Raw genomic sequence first — 18,929 nt, 5'->3', positions numbered from 1 at the left:
GACCACCCTGAAGATCACCATAAATAAAATCTGTGAAGTGACCCTCAGTTTCTTCCTACCAAAAAACAGCATTGATTTAGTGAAAGGACCAGGAGATTCAGGAGCCAATAAATTGTAAGTACAACATATTTTTGGACTGGAATCGTTATCACAACATCTGCAGAAATAAACAGATTAACACAGGCATCTGATGGCCAAGGTCCAACAAATACTTGTCACCCTGAGAAACAGATAGAGATTAATGATACAACAGGTGCTGCAAATAAAATATCCCATGTATACATAGAACTATTTTATGACAGATAAAAAAATAAAATGATATCAAGCCTTCATCCCACCTTCCTGCACTTGCATACATTCAACTATCACTTTTAAGGACTATCCTAAGATAAGGACAATTAGCAGAAAAAAGTTGTCAGGAAGAGAAAAGTTGATGCAATAGGCAAGTAAAAGTGGCAGTGCACAGCTGTGATGGTATCATATACAATAGATTTTTGAAGAAATCGGTGATGCTGGAAGCGTGGCGACACTTGCGGGCTGCCGCCAGAACACTCTACGCAAAAGATGCATTTCACTGTGTGTTTCGATGTACATGTGACCAGTAAAGAGATCTTCTCTTATCTAAATGGCATGGGGATATGACAAGAGGATCATGCCATAGGGCAAGGGTGGGAGAAAATAGGAGGGCAAGGGAAGACAGCCAGGAAGAGTTTCAGTCTGGAAGATCAGAGGAGGGGCAGACTAGGGTAATTGGATAGGGAGCTTGTCAGGGTATGGGAGACATGAATGGAATGGGGGTGGATGGTTGGGAGCCTATTGGGGCAAGCGGGAGTGGAATAGACTGGGGAGGTTGGTTCAGCAGACTTGGGTGCTGGGGAGTTGAGTGAATTGGAGATGAATGGTTGGGAGACTTGAGGAGTGTGGAGGTGAAGCATATTAGGAGTGATTGGCTAGGTGGACTGTCAGAGCTGGGGGAGATGAGTGAATTGGAGGTGGATGATCAGGGAGAACGTCAGGACAGTAGGGTAGTGGAGTGGATTAGGGATGGTTGGTTGGGTAGACTGTTGGAGCTGGGGAACAAGTGAATTGGGAGTGGACTGTGGGGGACCATTGGTGAGACTGAAGGATATCGGTAGCAAGGGGCAATGGGGGATCAGCGGGCATGATCACCTAGAAAGGAAACTTAAAGAAGAAACCACATGGAAGAAAGTGGATGCCTTAGGAGCAGCTAAAGTCAGGATAATGCCAGAGAAGAAATCAGCCTTTCAGTTATGGATTGCTTCATTGTGCAAGGCTGTGCTGTTCACAGGCTTTGTCTAACTGGAACTGATTGTAAAAGTGAAAAAGAGTGAAAGAGAAAGAGAAAAAAGGGACTACAAATAAGACCACCTCTCTTGTTTAAAACTGAGAAACTATTAATAATACAGCCTTTACAGAGTTGGAGAGATTATACATGACTTGTGAAGAGGAAAGTAGAGAACAAGATGGAATGGAAAGTATTGTACGTTAGAGACACATTAATATTCACATGTAGGTCAATGATTCAGTCCATAAACAAGTGCAAGTAACAAACCTTTCCAAAAGGCGTATCCACACTTTTCTCAAACTTTTCCTCCAAAATGTCCAGGTCACACAGTCCTGATCCACCAATAATTCCAATCTGTAATTCAAGAAAACAGAAAGTTGAAATTAATTATATAGAAACTATCAATCACGAAGATCTTTTGTCAATACGCTCAGGATTACTCAGCCAAATTTATATAAGTGTCTATGGGAGTAAACATGCAGGCAGATAGTTAATTCCTGCAGAAACCAACTTTTCCTTTGGACAGAATAATAACAAAAATGTCATTAACAGATAGTGCTTTCTCAAGAGTAGATATATTCATACGTTTCATCATCTACCTCCTAAATCTCCTCCATTAAAAGACATCTCATAGTTCAGAATATGTAGAAGTTATGTAAATGATATAATGACTTTCCGTCTTTATTTCACTGATTCCTCAACTGTCAAAACGAATTGACAGATCATTCATTACACTGTTTGTAAATTGAATACCGCAGTTGCCCACAAATCAGTAAATATACTTCAGATGTAACCCAATACGTATAAAACACTTTGGGGTATCATGAAACCATAAAAGACCCCATTAAAATCCAGGATTATTTTGTGTTAGTTTGTTCCTTGTAACTCCAATTTACACTGCTGACAAATTCTGAATTTTCATTGCATAAATTCAAAATTAATTACTGTACCTTAGTGCAATTTTATTAAAAAGTTCTTATTGGCACATAGTCCTGATTTGCATTATTCCAGTACTCCTGAGCATTGAATATTTAGAACTTTGGTAGAACAGCAATATATAACAACACAGCAATGACAGGTGGTTCTGATTTATTGATTTTTTTCAGTATTAAGTAATGGAATCAAAATACACATTTTTATTAAAATTCTCCTGATCAGGGAATAGCGAGAGGATGCCACTGTCCAGATGATCCACAGAGGGATGATAGAAGGGTAAGTGATCCTGCAATACAGACAACTGAGATTGGTAAGAGTATGGGGTTGGGGAAGGGAAGAAGGTCCTGTTAGGAGACAGCTGAGGGAGAGATGATCCACTGCTGTGTTCTGTGTCAGAGCAAGGCCGGCATCAATCATAGGCTTTGCACGCGCAGCACAAATTTTACAAGCAACGGCCAAGGAAGTCTAATTTAAATCCTACCAAATAGGCCTTAAGGTCTAAGCAAGAAAAAATAAATTAGAAGATTGTAAAGAATATTTTTTAAAATCTCCAATATTAATTCTGAAAGAATCAGTGTGCTCACTTTTATAGTTTTTCTTTCAGAGCCTATTAAGTAATAAGACAGAATTAAGACTCATTAGGTGATTTGAAATTCATCTACTTCTCTACACCAATCCTAAATTTTCTATTTCCCGGATAGCACTTGGGAAAATACATGCCTTTGCATTTATGCCAATTATCGTGTACTCTCAGTTGTGATCAAAATATGTGCTCAAAAAAGCGCATGAGTAACTCAGCATCAAAACCGAAACTGCTCACTTTCTCCCTACCCCCCATCCTACACACATAAACAACCAAGAGTAACTATAGTAATTATTTGCATACCATACATGTTATGGCACTCACAAAGCACAATCAATTTCACTATGCTTTCATCTCTGACACCCAAGCCTGAAAACAACACTTCGCAGGTCACTGCACAAATACTTCACATTTGTATCAAATACCTTTAACTGCTATTTTGGCAAAGGAATTTTATTTTCTTTATTAAACTAGCAAAAAATGGAATTTGATATTAAAAACACCAATGCTTACATGGATACTGCACATTCAAATTTCCATGCTTTTATATATATCATTTAATTCTGTGAAGGTATAATTCTAACTCTGGACCAAAATAATAGTGTATATTTTCAAAGCAGAGTTTACCAGGTTGTCTGTCCAAATGATAAGTGTTTAAAGGGCAATGTAGAATGTTGTGTGTTTTCTATTCCACAGTCTTTCTGATCCACCTGAACCAGCTTTTGAAATCCACTGGTCAACTCGTACAGCAAAACAGGGGTTCAACATAAACACCTACTCCACAACTTAGTAGCAATGAGGGCCAATGCCATGGCCAGTATTATACACACACAACCACACTCGTTAAATGGCAACTCCAATGCAACAGCTTCTAAAGAATTTAATAACATGCATGAATTACTTCATCAACACACAAGATGTTGGAGGGACTCAGCAGGCACCATTTATGGATGGAAATAGACAGTCAATGTTTCAGGTTGAGACCCTACAGCATCTTGTGTGTTGCTCCAGATTCCAGCATCTGGAGTCTCTTGTGTCGTCTTAAATTACTTCATCCCTGCTTGTGTTTTTTTTACAGATGAAGAATTCCACTCTGTGAGATCTTTAAAGGATGCTGCAATCTTAAGGGCAGGTCTTTTGTTGGCTGGCAGCACTCCTGGAATTCTTCAGTAAAAGTGATTGGATGAAGTTGGCAAATTTTAGGGGGCAGTCATTGCTATCCCTCATGAGAACAAATATATAGGACTGAGTGTGAAAAGAATGCCAGGGAAGGAAGGCAAATGGGCTTGCACAAAGAAACGTTGAAAAATAGCAGGAGAAGGCCAGTCAATATTTCACATATCCCATCATTCATTCTAACCATGATTGATTCTCTACCTCAATATTATATTCTTCCTCTCTCCACATACACCTTGATGCCTTTTGTGCCCAGAAATCTATCGTTCTTCTCTTCAAATATACTTTCTGACTTGCCCTCCACAGCAATCTGTGGTAGACAATTTCACAGATTCACCACCTGCTCTCTGAAGAAGTTTCTGCTTATCTCAGTCCTAAATGTTTTACTCAGTGTCTTGAGATTGTGACCCCCTTGTTCCAAATCCTCCTCAGCCTGGGAAACATCCTCCATGCATCCAGCTCCTGTCAGAATTTTGTATATTTCAATGAATTCTCCTCTCTTTCTCCTGGACTCTTTTAAATAGGGGCTAAGTCAATCCCTTCTCTCTGCATACAATAGTCCCATCATCCCAGAAATCACTATGGTGAACCTTTGTTGCACTTCCTCAATGGCAAGTATATCCTTTCTTAACTAAGGAGATCAAACTGCATACAGTACTTCAGGTGTGGTCTCAACAAGGACCTGATATAATCTCTCTGCCCACATGGAGCTAGTCAACGGATAGCCATTCAATCTAAAGGGACCATACTCTAGAACCAAGGTCACCCAAATCTCAGTAGCTGAGCTGTTATCTGCAAATAATGCTTCTGTTTGTGACAAAGCTCCAAACCATTGGTAACCTTTCACTGAAGCATACAAGAGGATGGGATTTACATTCAATACTCACAAGAGTAATGTGCCCTCCACCAACCTGCCCTACTGAATCACACTGCCCTCCAACAGTAAAGGTTCACAAGACATGGACCAAAAAAACTGTGGACCACTTCTCACATTCTGGGGGTCACATCCCAGCGAAGGGAAACCTTGAGGATGAAATTCACCTGCACTTTCAATGTGTCAACGCAATCTTCGGTCAGTTGAGGAAAAGAGTATTTAAAGATCAAGGCCTTGGACTTGGCATAAAATTTGTGATCAACTGAGCAGCAGTGATTCCTTCCTTCCTGTATGCTTCTGAGACCTGGAGTACCTACAACAGGCATCTCAATGCACCGGAAAAATACCACCAATGACGTCTCAGCAAAACCCCAAATACACTGGAAGGATAAGTGAACCAATGTCAGTGTCATTTCCCAGGCTAACATCCCTAGTATCAAGGCCCCAGATGCACACATCCGCTGACGTTAGGCAGACCAGGTCATTTGCCTGCTCAGTACTAGATTCCTGAAATGTTCTGCATGGGACAAGATTACCAGGCAGACAGAGGAAAAGATTCATAAATGTGCTCAAAGCCACCTTGAAGAAATGCATCACCTTCGGATTCTTGGGAATCTCTGGCTCACGACCCCTCAAAGTGTTAAGGAACATACAGTATGCTATTCAGAACTTTGAGTCCATGCATCAGGAAAACAGACAGGCTCTGCACGACCACAAAAAACTACCCACCGCTGACGCCATCAGCCTCCATCTGCCCTATCTGTGGACGAGCCTGTTTCCACATGGGCCTCACAAGCCACTGCAGAACCTAAAAAAGTGGAAGTAAGCCATCCTCAATCCTAAAAAGAACAATTCAAGAACAGTATATAGTAGTAAGATGTCCTTGCTTCAGTCGTGCAAAACTCTTGCTATAAAAACCATTTGCCTTCTTGACTGCTTGCTGTGTTGTGCGTTTATTTTCATTGACTGGTGTCCAAGGACACACAAATTCCTTTGTACGTGAACATTTCCCAATCTATCATCATTTAAATAATATTCTACCTTTTTGTAATTCCAGTGGATAAATGCACACCTATCCATGAAATTCTGCTTCCACCATGTAACTGCCTGTCACTCAGCTTGTCTAAATCATCTTGAAGCCTCTGCTTCTTCCTCAAAATACCTATCAGTTTTGTACCATCAACAAGCTTGGAAATATTCTGGTTGATTCCTTCATCCAAATCATTGATAAATATTGTGAATATCTGGGGTCCAACCACTGATCCCTGAGGTACCCTACTGGTCACCTCCTGCCAACCTGAGAAAGACCTATTTATTCCTATTCTGTTTCCTTTCTGTCAACCTATTTTTAATCCATGCTTATATATTACCCTGACCCCACGTGCTTTAATTTTGTGGGATTTTATTAAAAGTTGTCTGAAAATCCACTACATCACTGGCACTCCCTCATTTATTCTACCGGTTTCATCCTCAAAAAACTCCACTAGGGTTGTCAACCATGATTTCCTTTTCAGAAATCCAAGTAGATTTTGTCTAATCTAGCTGATATTTTCTAAGCATCCAGTTATCACATCCTACACAACAGACTCTAGCATTTTCCCTACTATAGATGTTATTATAACAGGTCTGTAGTTCCCCATTTCTTCTCCCTCTATTTTTTTAAAAATAGTATTGTCTACCTCTAACCAATCCATAGCCTACAGAAGTTTGGAAAATAAAAGCCAATGCATCGTCTCTTTCGATGGCGACACAAGAGAGACTGCAGATGCTGGAAATCTGAATGAACACACACAAAATGCTGGAGAAACTCAGCAGATCAGGCAGCATCTATGGATGGAAATGAACAGTTGACGTTTTGGGCCAAGACTCTTTATCTGGACTGCTGAATGTCCTCTACCTCTCTTTCCATGGCTTCTTCTTTTCTCCAGCACATTACCCCACCTTCCAAACAATAAGTGACCTCACTTTCATTTATCTCTCTTAAATGTCAGTTGCCCATTATTTACCCATTCTATGTTTATTAAAATATAATTTGTTATACTTCTACACACACCCCACCCAATTAAGTAATGTGTACAGATTTAGAAACTATGCTCTGAATTCCATAGTCTACGTCTTTAATTTAAATTGTGAACAGCTGTGATCCCACCACTGAACCTCATGAAACATCACTGCCCACCTTTGCTCTCCGCGTTTCACTTTCAGTCTGGAAGTCAGCCAGCAATCCTTGACACCATATTCGCTGACCTTGCTCATGAGCCTATTATTGGGTATCTTGCCAAAGAACTTTTGAAAATCTTCATAAATTACCTTTGCTGCATCACCATTATCTATTCTCTCTCATCTCTTGAAAAGAATCCAACACGTTTGGTCAAGCACAACCTTCCCTGTTGTTGTACTTCTTCTTACAGGATGTTCTATTCTCTCCTCAAGCAGGAATTCCATTATTTTTCCCACTACTGATGTTAAACTGATGACCTCTAACTCCCTAGACATGTTCTATCCCGCTTCTTGAATACAGATGTTATGTCAACTCTGTTCCAGTCTTTGATGATATACTTTTCACTCATGAATTATTAAATATCTGTAATAATGTCACAGCTATCTCTTGCCCAGATTCCTTTAAAACACAGTCATACTATCAATCCAGACCAGGGGTTTCACCATTCTTTACTATACCTTGATTAACATTTCTTTATTAAATTACTCATTTCATCTAATTTCATGGCCATCTATTCTGTTTCCCTGGTAAATACTGAAACAAAATAATCATTTAATATTTCTGACAACTTCTTGTTGTTGCCTGTGATATTGTCCACTCTATCTGCTTTACTATTTTGTTCTATATTCCTTTATTTAATTTCATAGTTCTTCTTTGCCATCTTAATTGCTTTTCTGACCTCTCTCCTAACCTCATTATATTCTCCATTATCATTGACTCTTCTGCTATCTATACATTAAAAGTATGCCTCCTTCCTTGCCCTCAGTTGTGCCCTTGTGTTAATCCATCCAAAGAGTGTCATGAACGTTTAATTTGCTCTTTTTAGCATTATATATTTTCCCATGTTTCATTTTGTTGAACTACAGTTTAAATGCTTCCCACTGCTAGTCATCATTTTTTGCCAATTCTGTTCCCCATTTTATCTTCTCGTCTTATTCTCAGTCCCCCAAAATCAATTTTTATCTAATCTGTTTGTGTGTTTTTTTAATCATACTTATGCCCTTTTTATTATCATCTTAAAGCATATATTTTTTACTATTCACTACATGTTTCCTTACTTTCACTGTTCCTATCTGGACTGGTTCGAATCCCTACTTCTAGATTCAAAAGTGAAGCCTTCCTTGTTGAGTTGTTATACAAATTGGGTGGGAAAGGAGTCCTGTACACATTGTAAGAATTCCATTTCCTTTTCCCCCTTCACCTATTTCTTCAGTCGAATTAATATTGGCATAGTTGCAACCCACCATGATGATTATTCTATGTCTGACACTCATTTTCCTAATTTATCTACATGTTTCATCCTCCATCTCTATTCCACTATTATGGCTGACTATTCCCATTAGTATGATTCATCCATTATTATCTTTTGGCTCAATCCATATTAATTCTATTTTTGTCTTCCATCGAGATGAGTGTTTTTTTCTGCCATTGTGTTATGCCTAATAAACGCTGCTTCTTGAACTCACTTTTTTTCCTCTATCTTTTCTGAATATTATAACCTGCAACGTGTAGTTCCTCATCTAGATTCTTCTGTAGCCATACCTTAGTAATCCTTTCTATGTCTGGTTCTTCTCATTGCACGACTTCCTCCAACACCCTTTCATCATAGACAGTGTCGACATCGCCGGAGAGACAGTCTAAATCATTTTAATAGGATTTTCTCTCACTTTATGGTTAACCAGCCTTTTACACTTGTGCTCCCTTGCCATTAATATCCTCCCATATCATATATTTGGTGATAGTCTCTTTCCTGTTTTGCTTATATCTTAAGCTGTTTATATTTCTCATTGATGCCTCTGCCCCTCTAACTAGTTTAAATCCTTTGTCACCTCCCTATTTACCCTTTCTGGTAAAGGTACATCCATCCCATCAGTACAGCTCTTTCCTTTCCCGGGGTTACTGTCACTGTTCCATGACAAGTAACCCGTCTTTCCCATATCAGCCCTTTAGCCATGTGTTAATTCTACTGATGTCTCCTGAGCCAATTTTCATATAGCTTGGGCAAATAATACATGATTATTATCCACAAGTTCCTAGCTTTTAACTGAGAGCTCAACTACTTCAGCAGGATCTCCTCCCTGCCAAGATTCCTTCAGTTATGTCACCACTGACTATTTCAAATTTTCATACCAATAGTTCATAGAGCAAAACGAGTATTCCTTTGTTTTCCCCAAAATACATCTCTAAATATATTACTGATTTGCTTCTTCAAGGTGAAGGGCCTGTGAAGATAATCTCTGGCAATGCATGGGTGTAACACTGCAAATCCTGACATTTTTTCATCAGAACGCTGTTATCTTCTCATGGAGAAGTGTAAAGGGAAATAACAATGTCAGTCAGCCAAAAACAGACATATTTTGGAGCTCAAGTCCACAATTACTAGAGCCAATGTGAAATGCAGCCATAGTTAAAATGTTGCAGCCAATTTGCACTCAGCAAAATCCCAAGGCAGTTGTGAAGTCCAAGGCAAGTATGATTCTGAAAATTCAAAGTTGCATCACAGCCCTGTATGCGTTTTACACATGTTCCAACTAGTAACAAAAGCTTCCATTGGTTTAGTATTAACATTACCATATTGGCTGAAATCAATTGTTTCCACTGGAATATTGAATGAATGATGGAATCTGAGGAATAGCAAAAGAGCTATAATTACAGACATGCAATTTCAAATTTTGATATGGATCCACTCTAAACTGGGAAGGGAGTGGTTCATATTTAAAAGAACATTTTGGTTCAGCACACATTTTTTCTTATATTCATATCAATGAAAGTTTCTCTTCGTCTCTGTTCTTTAGGCAGAGTTACATTGCGACAAAGATACATAGAATAAAATTATTTCGGCTGAATAACTGGAGTATTTATGACAAACAGTGTTGCTTTTGGTTAATTGAGAAACAAACCATGTTCTTAAGTAATTGCATATCTATCGCCCCCAGGTGGTCAGAAAGGCGTTTGTCCTCCAGCCTTACAGCATATCGAGAAAATGGCCGCCACTGAAACCGATAGAAAATGGAGCCAGTTGTGACGAAATCTGTTTGCTGGAAGGCCAATCCTGTATGAATGATAGACTCCATTGAATTTTTTTTTAACATTCAGTTTAGATAGCTGTATATCCTGACTGAACTACAGCATTTCATTGACCTCATGGGTATGGAAATTTTATGCTATTGCAGAACAAGATGAATTACAGAAGAACTGAACTCTGTTCTCATTGATTTTTCATTTTGTTATAAGCAATAATCTGAGTAAAAAACTCATTCGAGATTTGACTGCAAACTAGGGCCACAGTTTATCAAGGTATTGTGATGCTGCCTTCCGAGGAGGCAATTTCGGAAATACGACCTTGGGGAAGATATAGGTTACAGGCCAGAGGATCCCCGGATTAGAGAAACAAAATGTCTTAGGCATTCTTGTTCTCCCCTTAGTGGCCTGTTCAAGAATAGCATAGCATAAACCAAGGAGCTGATTGGCTGCATTTTGATTCCAAGTTGCAGAAGCAAAGTGAAAGATTCTTCCAAATTCTCAATCCCTTGCTCAGTTGAAAGCAGTCAATGGGCAATCAACTAACATCCAATTTAATTAACAGCGGTACCAATGAGCAGAGGGGCTGCATATTTGCTACAAGCTTTCAAAACCACGTTATCTTCATTCTTATCCATTTTCCAACCCTTTCCCCCTGCAAAACACGCATTATGAAAAGTGGATGGAATTACACTAACTGAATCAACATATGTTTAATGCATTTGAAGGGCATAAGAAACCTGAGGCATACAGCTCCTTGAATCTGCACTAACACTGAATATATGGCGGATCTTATCTTAGCCTCAACTCCACTGTTCCGTCTTGTGTTTCCAATAGCCCAAAAATCTGTCTATCTTGCCTTGATTATATTCAGTGAGCCACCCTCCAAAGCTCTCTGGGGTAGAAAACTCCAAAGATTAATGATGCTCTGAAAGAAGAAATTCAACTTCATGTCCAATTTAAATTGATCAACCCTTATTCTGAAACTAAGACCCTCATTTTAAATTCCCCCAAAAAGAGGAATGTTCTCACAGTGTAAACCTTGTCAAGTCCCCCCAGTATCTTTACTGTTTCAATAAGATTGCCTCTCATTCTTCTAAATTTCAATGAGCATAGGTCCGATATACTCAACCCTTCCTCTTAAAATAATCTTTTTATCCTGGGGAACAATCTAGGGAACATTCTCTTAACTACTGCCAATGCAAGTATATCCTCAAAAAAGTAGACCGAAATGCAGTATTGCAGCTGTGTTCTCACAAACATCTTATACAGAAAGAGCGACACTGTTATACTTCATCACTTTTGCAATAAGGCCAACATGCATTTGCCTTCCTATTCACTTGCTTTACCTGCATATATATGAAAATACCCAGATTTCCCTCTCTGTAGTGTTCATAGTCTCTCTCCAGTCAAACAATATAAGATTTCTTTATTAGTCACATGTACATTGAAACACACAGTGAAATACATCTTTTTGCGTAGTGATTTGGGGGGCAGCCCGCAAGTGTCACCACACTTCCAGAGCCAACATAGCAAGCCCACCACTTCCTAAACTGTACGTCTTTTGGAATGTGGGAGGAAACCAGAGCACCCGGAGGAAACCCATGCAGACACGGGGAGAACGTACAAACTCCTTACAGACAGTGGCCGGATTTGAACCCGGGTCGCTGGCGCTGTAAAGCATTATGCTAACCACTATGCTACCGTGCCTGCCCTTTTCTACTCATCCTACTAAGTAGAAAACCTATTTTCTCACATTACACCCCATCTGCCAACTTTTTTGCCTATTTACTTAACCCATCTCCACGCCTTTGCTGATAATTGGTGTCCTCTTCAAAATTTGCTTACCCATCAATATTTGAATCATCAGCAAATTTGGCTAAAACACACTTAGTCCCTTTAAGTCATTATTAGAGATTGTGAACAGTTGAAATCCCACGGTTACAGCTTGCCAACTTGAAAATGATCCTTTTAATCCAATTGTTGCTTTGTGTAGTAATCTTTTATGTGGCACCTCACTGTATGCCTTCCACGAGTCCAAATACTCATTTTAGTAAATGTAAAGGGAATAGTCCATCTAGCTCATTGTCTCCTCAAAGAGCCCTTAAGAGCCTTAAGGATGGCAAAGTAGCTGATTGGTTCTTCTGTAGGGAGCTGGAACAGACCTAGTGGACTGATTGGTCTTCTTCAGTACCGTAACAATTCTATGATTCAATATTATCATTAAACAGAGTCATGGAAAGTCTCAACCTCCAGGCTAATTCCTTAGTGGCACCCACAAACTGCATGGTAACATCACCAAAGCCTAAACTCCTCTTCAGAGGGTCCAGCACCTGTGTGCCCTCATCTCTAATCATTCCACTTCTCAAAGTATGAAGACAAATATGACATAGGAAGAATGAATGGCACTGTCTCCTTTCAAATTTTTACTAAGTATTTGATATATAATTTATGCTTACGGGCAATCCAAAAGCTTACAAAATATGTGAAAAATGGGATAACACCAGCTTTAGATTCACAGAAAAACTGAAAGTACATCAAAGACATGTTGAAACCTTTGATTTAATGCTGCTTGAGTCATATTCACCAGCACTTTTCACATAGGAAACTCCACCTGACTTACTCTGCAACATAGAAACCGACTGCACAGAAGGAGCCCATTTTGCCTCTCATCTTCCTGCTAGCTCTGTCAAAGAGCTGTCCATGTCCATTCATCATTCCCTCATATACAGTACTTGCATTTTTCAAGTCTTCATCCAGATCGCTTTTCTAAGTTAAAAGTACTATAGCATTTCAAACTGTGCATTCCAGATCACAACAATCCATTAACATTCAATCTAAATGAAACAAGGTAGTTTTCCCATAATTTTTCTAAAAGATAATGTATCATTAAATTGGTTCTAACCCAGTTATTTGAAATTAAATTTATCCCCTTGATCTGCATGTTACTGGACATCTGGTATATTGTCTTAAAACTATCTCCTCCGCTCCCGGTGGAAACTCCTTCCTGAGTGCCATATGTTTTTTTCACAGTTTTTGTTTTGGAGGACCTCCCAACAAACCCTGGCAATGCTCCATCACACACAGAACAAGCAGAGTAGATGATGTCAACTGATTCGATCAGTTTCAGCAGTACTAACTCTACAAATTTCCTTTTCTTACACTCTTAAGAAATAACTTGGAACATAGAACAGTACAGCACAGTAACAGGCCCTTCAGCCCACGGTGTCTGCACCAAATACAATACCAAATTAAACTAAATCTTTTCTGCCTGTATATGATCCATATCCCTCCATTCCCTGCATATGCATGTGTCTATCTAAAGCCTCTTAAACATCACTGTCATGTCTGCTTCCAGCAATACCCCGGCAGCTCATTCCAGGTACCTACCATACTCTGTAAAAAAAAACTCGCCCGCACATCTCGTTTAAACTTTCCCCCCTCACCATAATGCATGTTCTCCAGAATTTGACATTTCTATCCTGGGAAAAAGATTCTGACTGTCCACCCTATCTGTGCCTCTCATAATTTTATAAACTTCTATCAGGTTTCCCCTCAGCCTCCATCACTCCAGAGCAAACAACCCAAATTTGTCCAACCTCTCCTTATAGCTGATGCCCTCTAATCCAGGTAGCATCCTGGTAAACTTCTGCACCCTTTCCAAAGTCTCCACATCCTTCCTGTAATGGGGTGACCAGAATTGCACACAACTGCTATTTTACAGAAAGATTTACTTTCTTCTCCTCTTCTCTTGATCCTTCTCCAAGTATCTTTCAAGAACTAACCAATAAATGCACTGGTTTTGATATGCTAGTTACAAAACTGCTTTAAATTCTTGAAAGACACACCCATCTACCTTGACTCCTCCACACATAATACAACCTGTTTAACCTCTTCTACAGGTAAAAATTGCAAACACACAATTGGCTTTTGGACTATTATTTGATTAGACTTCTGTCTCCAATTTAAAGACACATTGTTATACACTTTAGACATCATTTGCTGCCTTGCTTTGTGTTATATACCTACATCCACCCCCATGTGTTAAACAGGTTGTGATTTCCTTAAACCCCAGAGCTGAAATAAGAGAGAAAATTCCTGCTTATTAAATAGAAAGATAAGCAAAAACAAACACACATACACACAACCATTAGGGAAGTAGGAAAACAAAAGTAAATAAGACAGTTACACAGAATTACACTGGCCTATAATTTTCCTTAGCACATGTAGATACAGTTTAAGCAGTCACCCCAAAGAGGGTCAATGACTCTTTTGATTATGAACCAGCTGCATAGGAATTCAATAGTACCTGCAAGCCAAGTTGCCATCCCCTATTGAATCAGCCTTACTTGAGGTAAGACGTCTCTTTTACACCAGACATCAACTGATGTCTGATCAACTGAAGGGCATCACTTAGTGCATAAAATAATGATGTTTTGCTATCCAGTTTATATGGAACTGAGTCCACAGCACAGAAGCAGGCCATTTAGCTTCAGTCTACAAACCAGTATTTGCAATCATATCTCACCTTCTAACACAATTAGCATATTATTTCAATTGCCTCCTCCTTCACGTACCCGACACTTCCTTAAATGCATCTATTAAAATCAACCACTTCACACACCCTTACAATACATTAAAGCAATAATGCTGCCACCTAGTGAACAGATGTATAAAATACTTAATATTAATAATCTTCCTTTTGCCTCTGCAACAGCTGCTTCATGTAAAACGGTGACCTTTGACTGTCAGCAGCGTCTCCAAGCGATTATATTTGTGCATAAGCCAGAAATGTATGCCAGTTGAATAACACTGTGTACCAGATATTCAAGACACATATAAAAAGACTGCAGATTCAAGGCAAATGTTGCCACAACAATAAGATGGGTTTTCCAAGAACAGGACAGGAGTAAGGTAAACAAAAAAGTTGTTTGGATTAACCTGGTCTTTGCTGGGGCCAGTACTATTAACTTCATATATGAAAGACCAAGAGTTGAGAAAGACTGGAGGGAACCAATATTAAAATATACTAAATGACATACATAGCATATTGTAACAAGGATTACAGAATAATGCAGTCGGGAAGCAGAAAGGGAGGGTGGATGGCAAATAGGAGGTAAGTGTGACATTTTTTTAAAAATAGGGAAAGAACATAACTGGAACAGAGGAATACACACAGATCATTAAAAGGTGACAATCAACCAAATAACTGCACAAAAAGACAAATGCAGTATTTAGTCTTAGAGTACAGTCAAAAAGGAGACGTAGTTAATGCTGAAATTGAGTAGAACTACATTATTTAGGTCAGAGATGCAAATCTGTACAATTTTAAACAGTGTAGCATGAGATTACAGATGTGCTAAAAATCAGTTATAATTTATATATTATACATATTATACAGACATAATTTATAACTAAGCAATCTCAAGCTCTGCAGTTCTCTCACATCTAGTCATAAGTGATGGGGTATAATCAGTTAACATGAGTAAGAGGCTTCAAGAATATTCCCATTCTTGACACACTGAGGCCCAGCATGCAAGCGTTACATGCTGGGCATTCATAGTCATGTTTAGTCAGAAGAGCAGAGTGCATAATCCATCTTGACTTCTTCCTGAGATATCCACCATTGCAGATGCCAGTCCAGTCTTCAGCTTTGCCATCAATGGCCAGATCCCAAATAATAATTTTTTTAAACTGTAAGCACCTTGTCAAAACAGCCAGAAAAAAACATTGGAAGAGGACCCCATGGATCCATTACAGTTTCATCCAGGAGAACTTATAGTTCTTGTAAGTTCCTTGTTTTTTTTAAGTAAGAAAATGCACATTCTAGCAGCAGTTAATGGCTGGTTGCATAAACAGAAATTATATTTCCCATCTCTGAAAAAACAGACTGCCAAGAGTGTACCACATCTAATAACTCAGTTTCAAGTTCAAGTTTACTATCATGGGCATACATACTCAAGTTATAAATGCCATGAAAGTTAGCTTTTTGCAGCAGCAGCACAGTACATGACAAAAATAAATTACATAAATTTAACATAAATTATACACAAATAAAACAACACAATAAACAAAATAACATAATGACATTAGTGCAAGTTGAGAGAAATATAACCAGAGGTAGAATTTGGATCTTTCAGGTCAGTTCAAGAACCTGGTGGCAGTGGGGAAGTAGGTGTGGGTCTTCAGGGCTATGGTTTCAGACAGACTATGGTGTTATGACTAATATTCAAAGGATGAATACTAGGATGATACAAATACTCTTCAGAAAGTTTACATTTGTCCAATGCAAAAGGCCACATTCATAAATGGGTTTCAGACCTAAATGGACTTCATATGCTCGAGTGTCCAGGGTAAACAATAAATTTTTCCAGAAATAAACTCATTCAACACTATGTAATCTGTGTCAGCCTCTCTGATTTTCCTCGGTAGCCCAACAAACCCCATTTTCATTGCTCTACCATTGTCGGCTGAGCCATCAGCAGCCAAGGTCCAACATCCCAATCCTTCCCAAATAAACCTGTGCCTTCTGCAAGATGTCTCTTAATACCACTGTCTATGACTGAATTATTTTCATTAAGGATATTTGTCATGTCCTTAATGAAAATAGAAAATACTAGAGAAACTCAACATCTATGAAGGAAAAGACCTTTCCATTTCTCCATAGATACTGCCTGATCTGCTGAGTATTTCCAGCATATGCTGTTTTTATTTCAAGATTTTCAGCATTTGCAGCTTTTTTTCCTTGTCATCTCACTATGTTACTTAATGTCAAAGCTTTTTTTGTTATTTGCACAGATGTGAGCCTCACAGAAAAGACCATTGTTTAACGTTGATTCCCAATTGCTAGTAACAGAAAGTGGCAAGCAGTTATAACATGGAACAGTACAGCATAGGGACAGGCCCTTCAGTCCACCATGCCTGTGCCGATCATGATGCCAAATTAAACTAATCCCATCTACCTGCTCATGATCCAGATTCCTCTATTCCCTGCCTATTCATGTGCCTGTTTAAATACCTCTTAAACAATGCTATTATATCTGCTTCCACCAGCCTCTGCACTCCCAGAAACACATTCCAGGTACCTACCACTTTCAGTCTAAAAAAACTTGCCTTGAACATCTCCTTTAAACTTTCCCCCTCTCACCTTAAAGCTATGCCCTCTAGTATTTGACATTTCCACTCCAGGAAGAAGACTCCAACTAAATACCCTACCTACACCTCTCACAATTTTATAAACATCTATCAGGTCACCCCTCAGCCTCCAACACTCCAGGGTAAACAATCCAAGTTTGTCCAACTTCTCCTTAAAGCTGGTACTCTTTAGTACAAGCAGCATCCTAGTGAACTTCTTGCACCCTCTTCAAAGCCTTTACATCCTTCCTGTAATGCAGTGACCAGAAATGCACACAATACTCCAGATATGGCCTAATCAAAGTTTTACACAGCTACAGCATGACTTCCCAACTTCTATACTAAGTGCCCCAACTGATGAAGGCAAGCATGGTATTCGCCTTCTTTACCACCATATCTACTTGTGTTGTCACTTTCAGGGACCAATGGACTTGCACCCCAAGATTCCTCTGTACATCAGTACCCCTAAAGGTCCTGCCATTTACTGTACACTTTCCCCGTACATTTGACCCCCCAAAGTGAAACACCTCACACTTACCTGGATTAAGTTCCATTTGCCATTTCTCCACCCATATATTCAAATGATCTATATCCTGCTATGTGCTTTGACAACCTTCCTCACAATCCACAACTCCACCAGTTTTTGTGTTGTCTACAAATTTACTAATCAGCCCATCTACATTTTCATCCAAGTAATTTATATATATTGTATAAGAAACAAGAGGTCCCAGCACTGATCCCTGTGCAACATCTCTGGTCACAGACCTCCAGTCAGAGGAGCACCCCTCTCCAATACCCTCTGTCTTCCATGGCCAAGCCAATTTTGAATCTAATCTACCAAGTCACCATGGATCCCATGTGTCTTAATCTTCTGGATCAGCCTACCATGAGTGACCTTGTCAAACGCCATACTAAAGTCCATGTGGACAACATCCACTGCCCTACCCTCATTAATGTTCTTCACCGCCTCCTCAAAAACTCAATCAAGTTCATATAATATAACCTTCCCCGCACAAAGCCATGCTGACTATCCCTCGCAAGCCCCTGCTTTTCCAAATGCAAGAATCCTCTCCAATAGCTACCCTACCACTGATGTAAGGCTCATCTACCTATAATTTCCTGGATCTGAAGTCTTCATGTTGAAGCTTCAATGCTCTGTGTAGGGAGTTTCAGAATTCTGATTCAGCCATAATGAAAGGATAGTAGTACAGGAGTGACATTTACAACTGGTGGGATCACCATGTACCTACTCTCCTTGTTTTGCCAGGCTTGGGAAGTGCTGAACATAAACGCCATAAGAAAGAAAAGTGGGAGTGAGCTCCACCATTCTAATAGATCATGGCTGGTCAAACCTTGGCCTTAACATTATCTTCTATAATCAATGGAGACACAAAATATTGTATACTGGCTACCTCCTCTCCTGCCTTCCAGTCCTGATGAAGGATCTCGATCCGAAACATCAACTGCCCATTTTCCCTCCATAGATGCTGCCTGACCCACTGAGTTCCTCCAGCATTTTGTGTGCATTTTCTATAATCAATGCCTGCAGCAAGAATGCATAACTCATAGTGAACCAAAAACTGACCGAAATGTTGACTGAAATTCTTATTCCAAATGCTGTGGGGCTAAAGCTGAACCTTTCAAGCAATCTGTAAGTTGGAAAGGAAATCCTGAAGTA

The 18,929-nt window shown here is 39.3% G+C and overlaps 1 protein-coding gene across 1 annotated transcript in view; it reads right to left on the bottom strand.

Annotated features, from left to right (window-relative positions):
- mtap (methylthioadenosine phosphorylase) overlaps positions 1–18,929 on the bottom strand; it is a 140,178-nt gene that overhangs the window by 111,522 nt on the left and 9,727 nt on the right. Inside the window, 1 exon segment of the mRNA XM_052019185.1 lies at positions 1,574–1,660. Within this exon segment, the coding sequence (XP_051875145.1) occupies positions 1,574–1,660 (87 nt within the window).

The sequence above is a fragment of the Pristis pectinata genome, chromosome 7 (assembly GCF_009764475.1).
Source record: "Pristis pectinata isolate sPriPec2 chromosome 7, sPriPec2.1.pri, whole genome shotgun sequence".
Classification (NCBI taxonomy): Eukaryota; Metazoa; Chordata; class Chondrichthyes; order Rhinopristiformes; family Pristidae; genus Pristis; species Pristis pectinata.
Note: the sequence above shows the minus strand (reverse complement) of the source record. Positions and strands in the feature narration are given on the sequence as shown.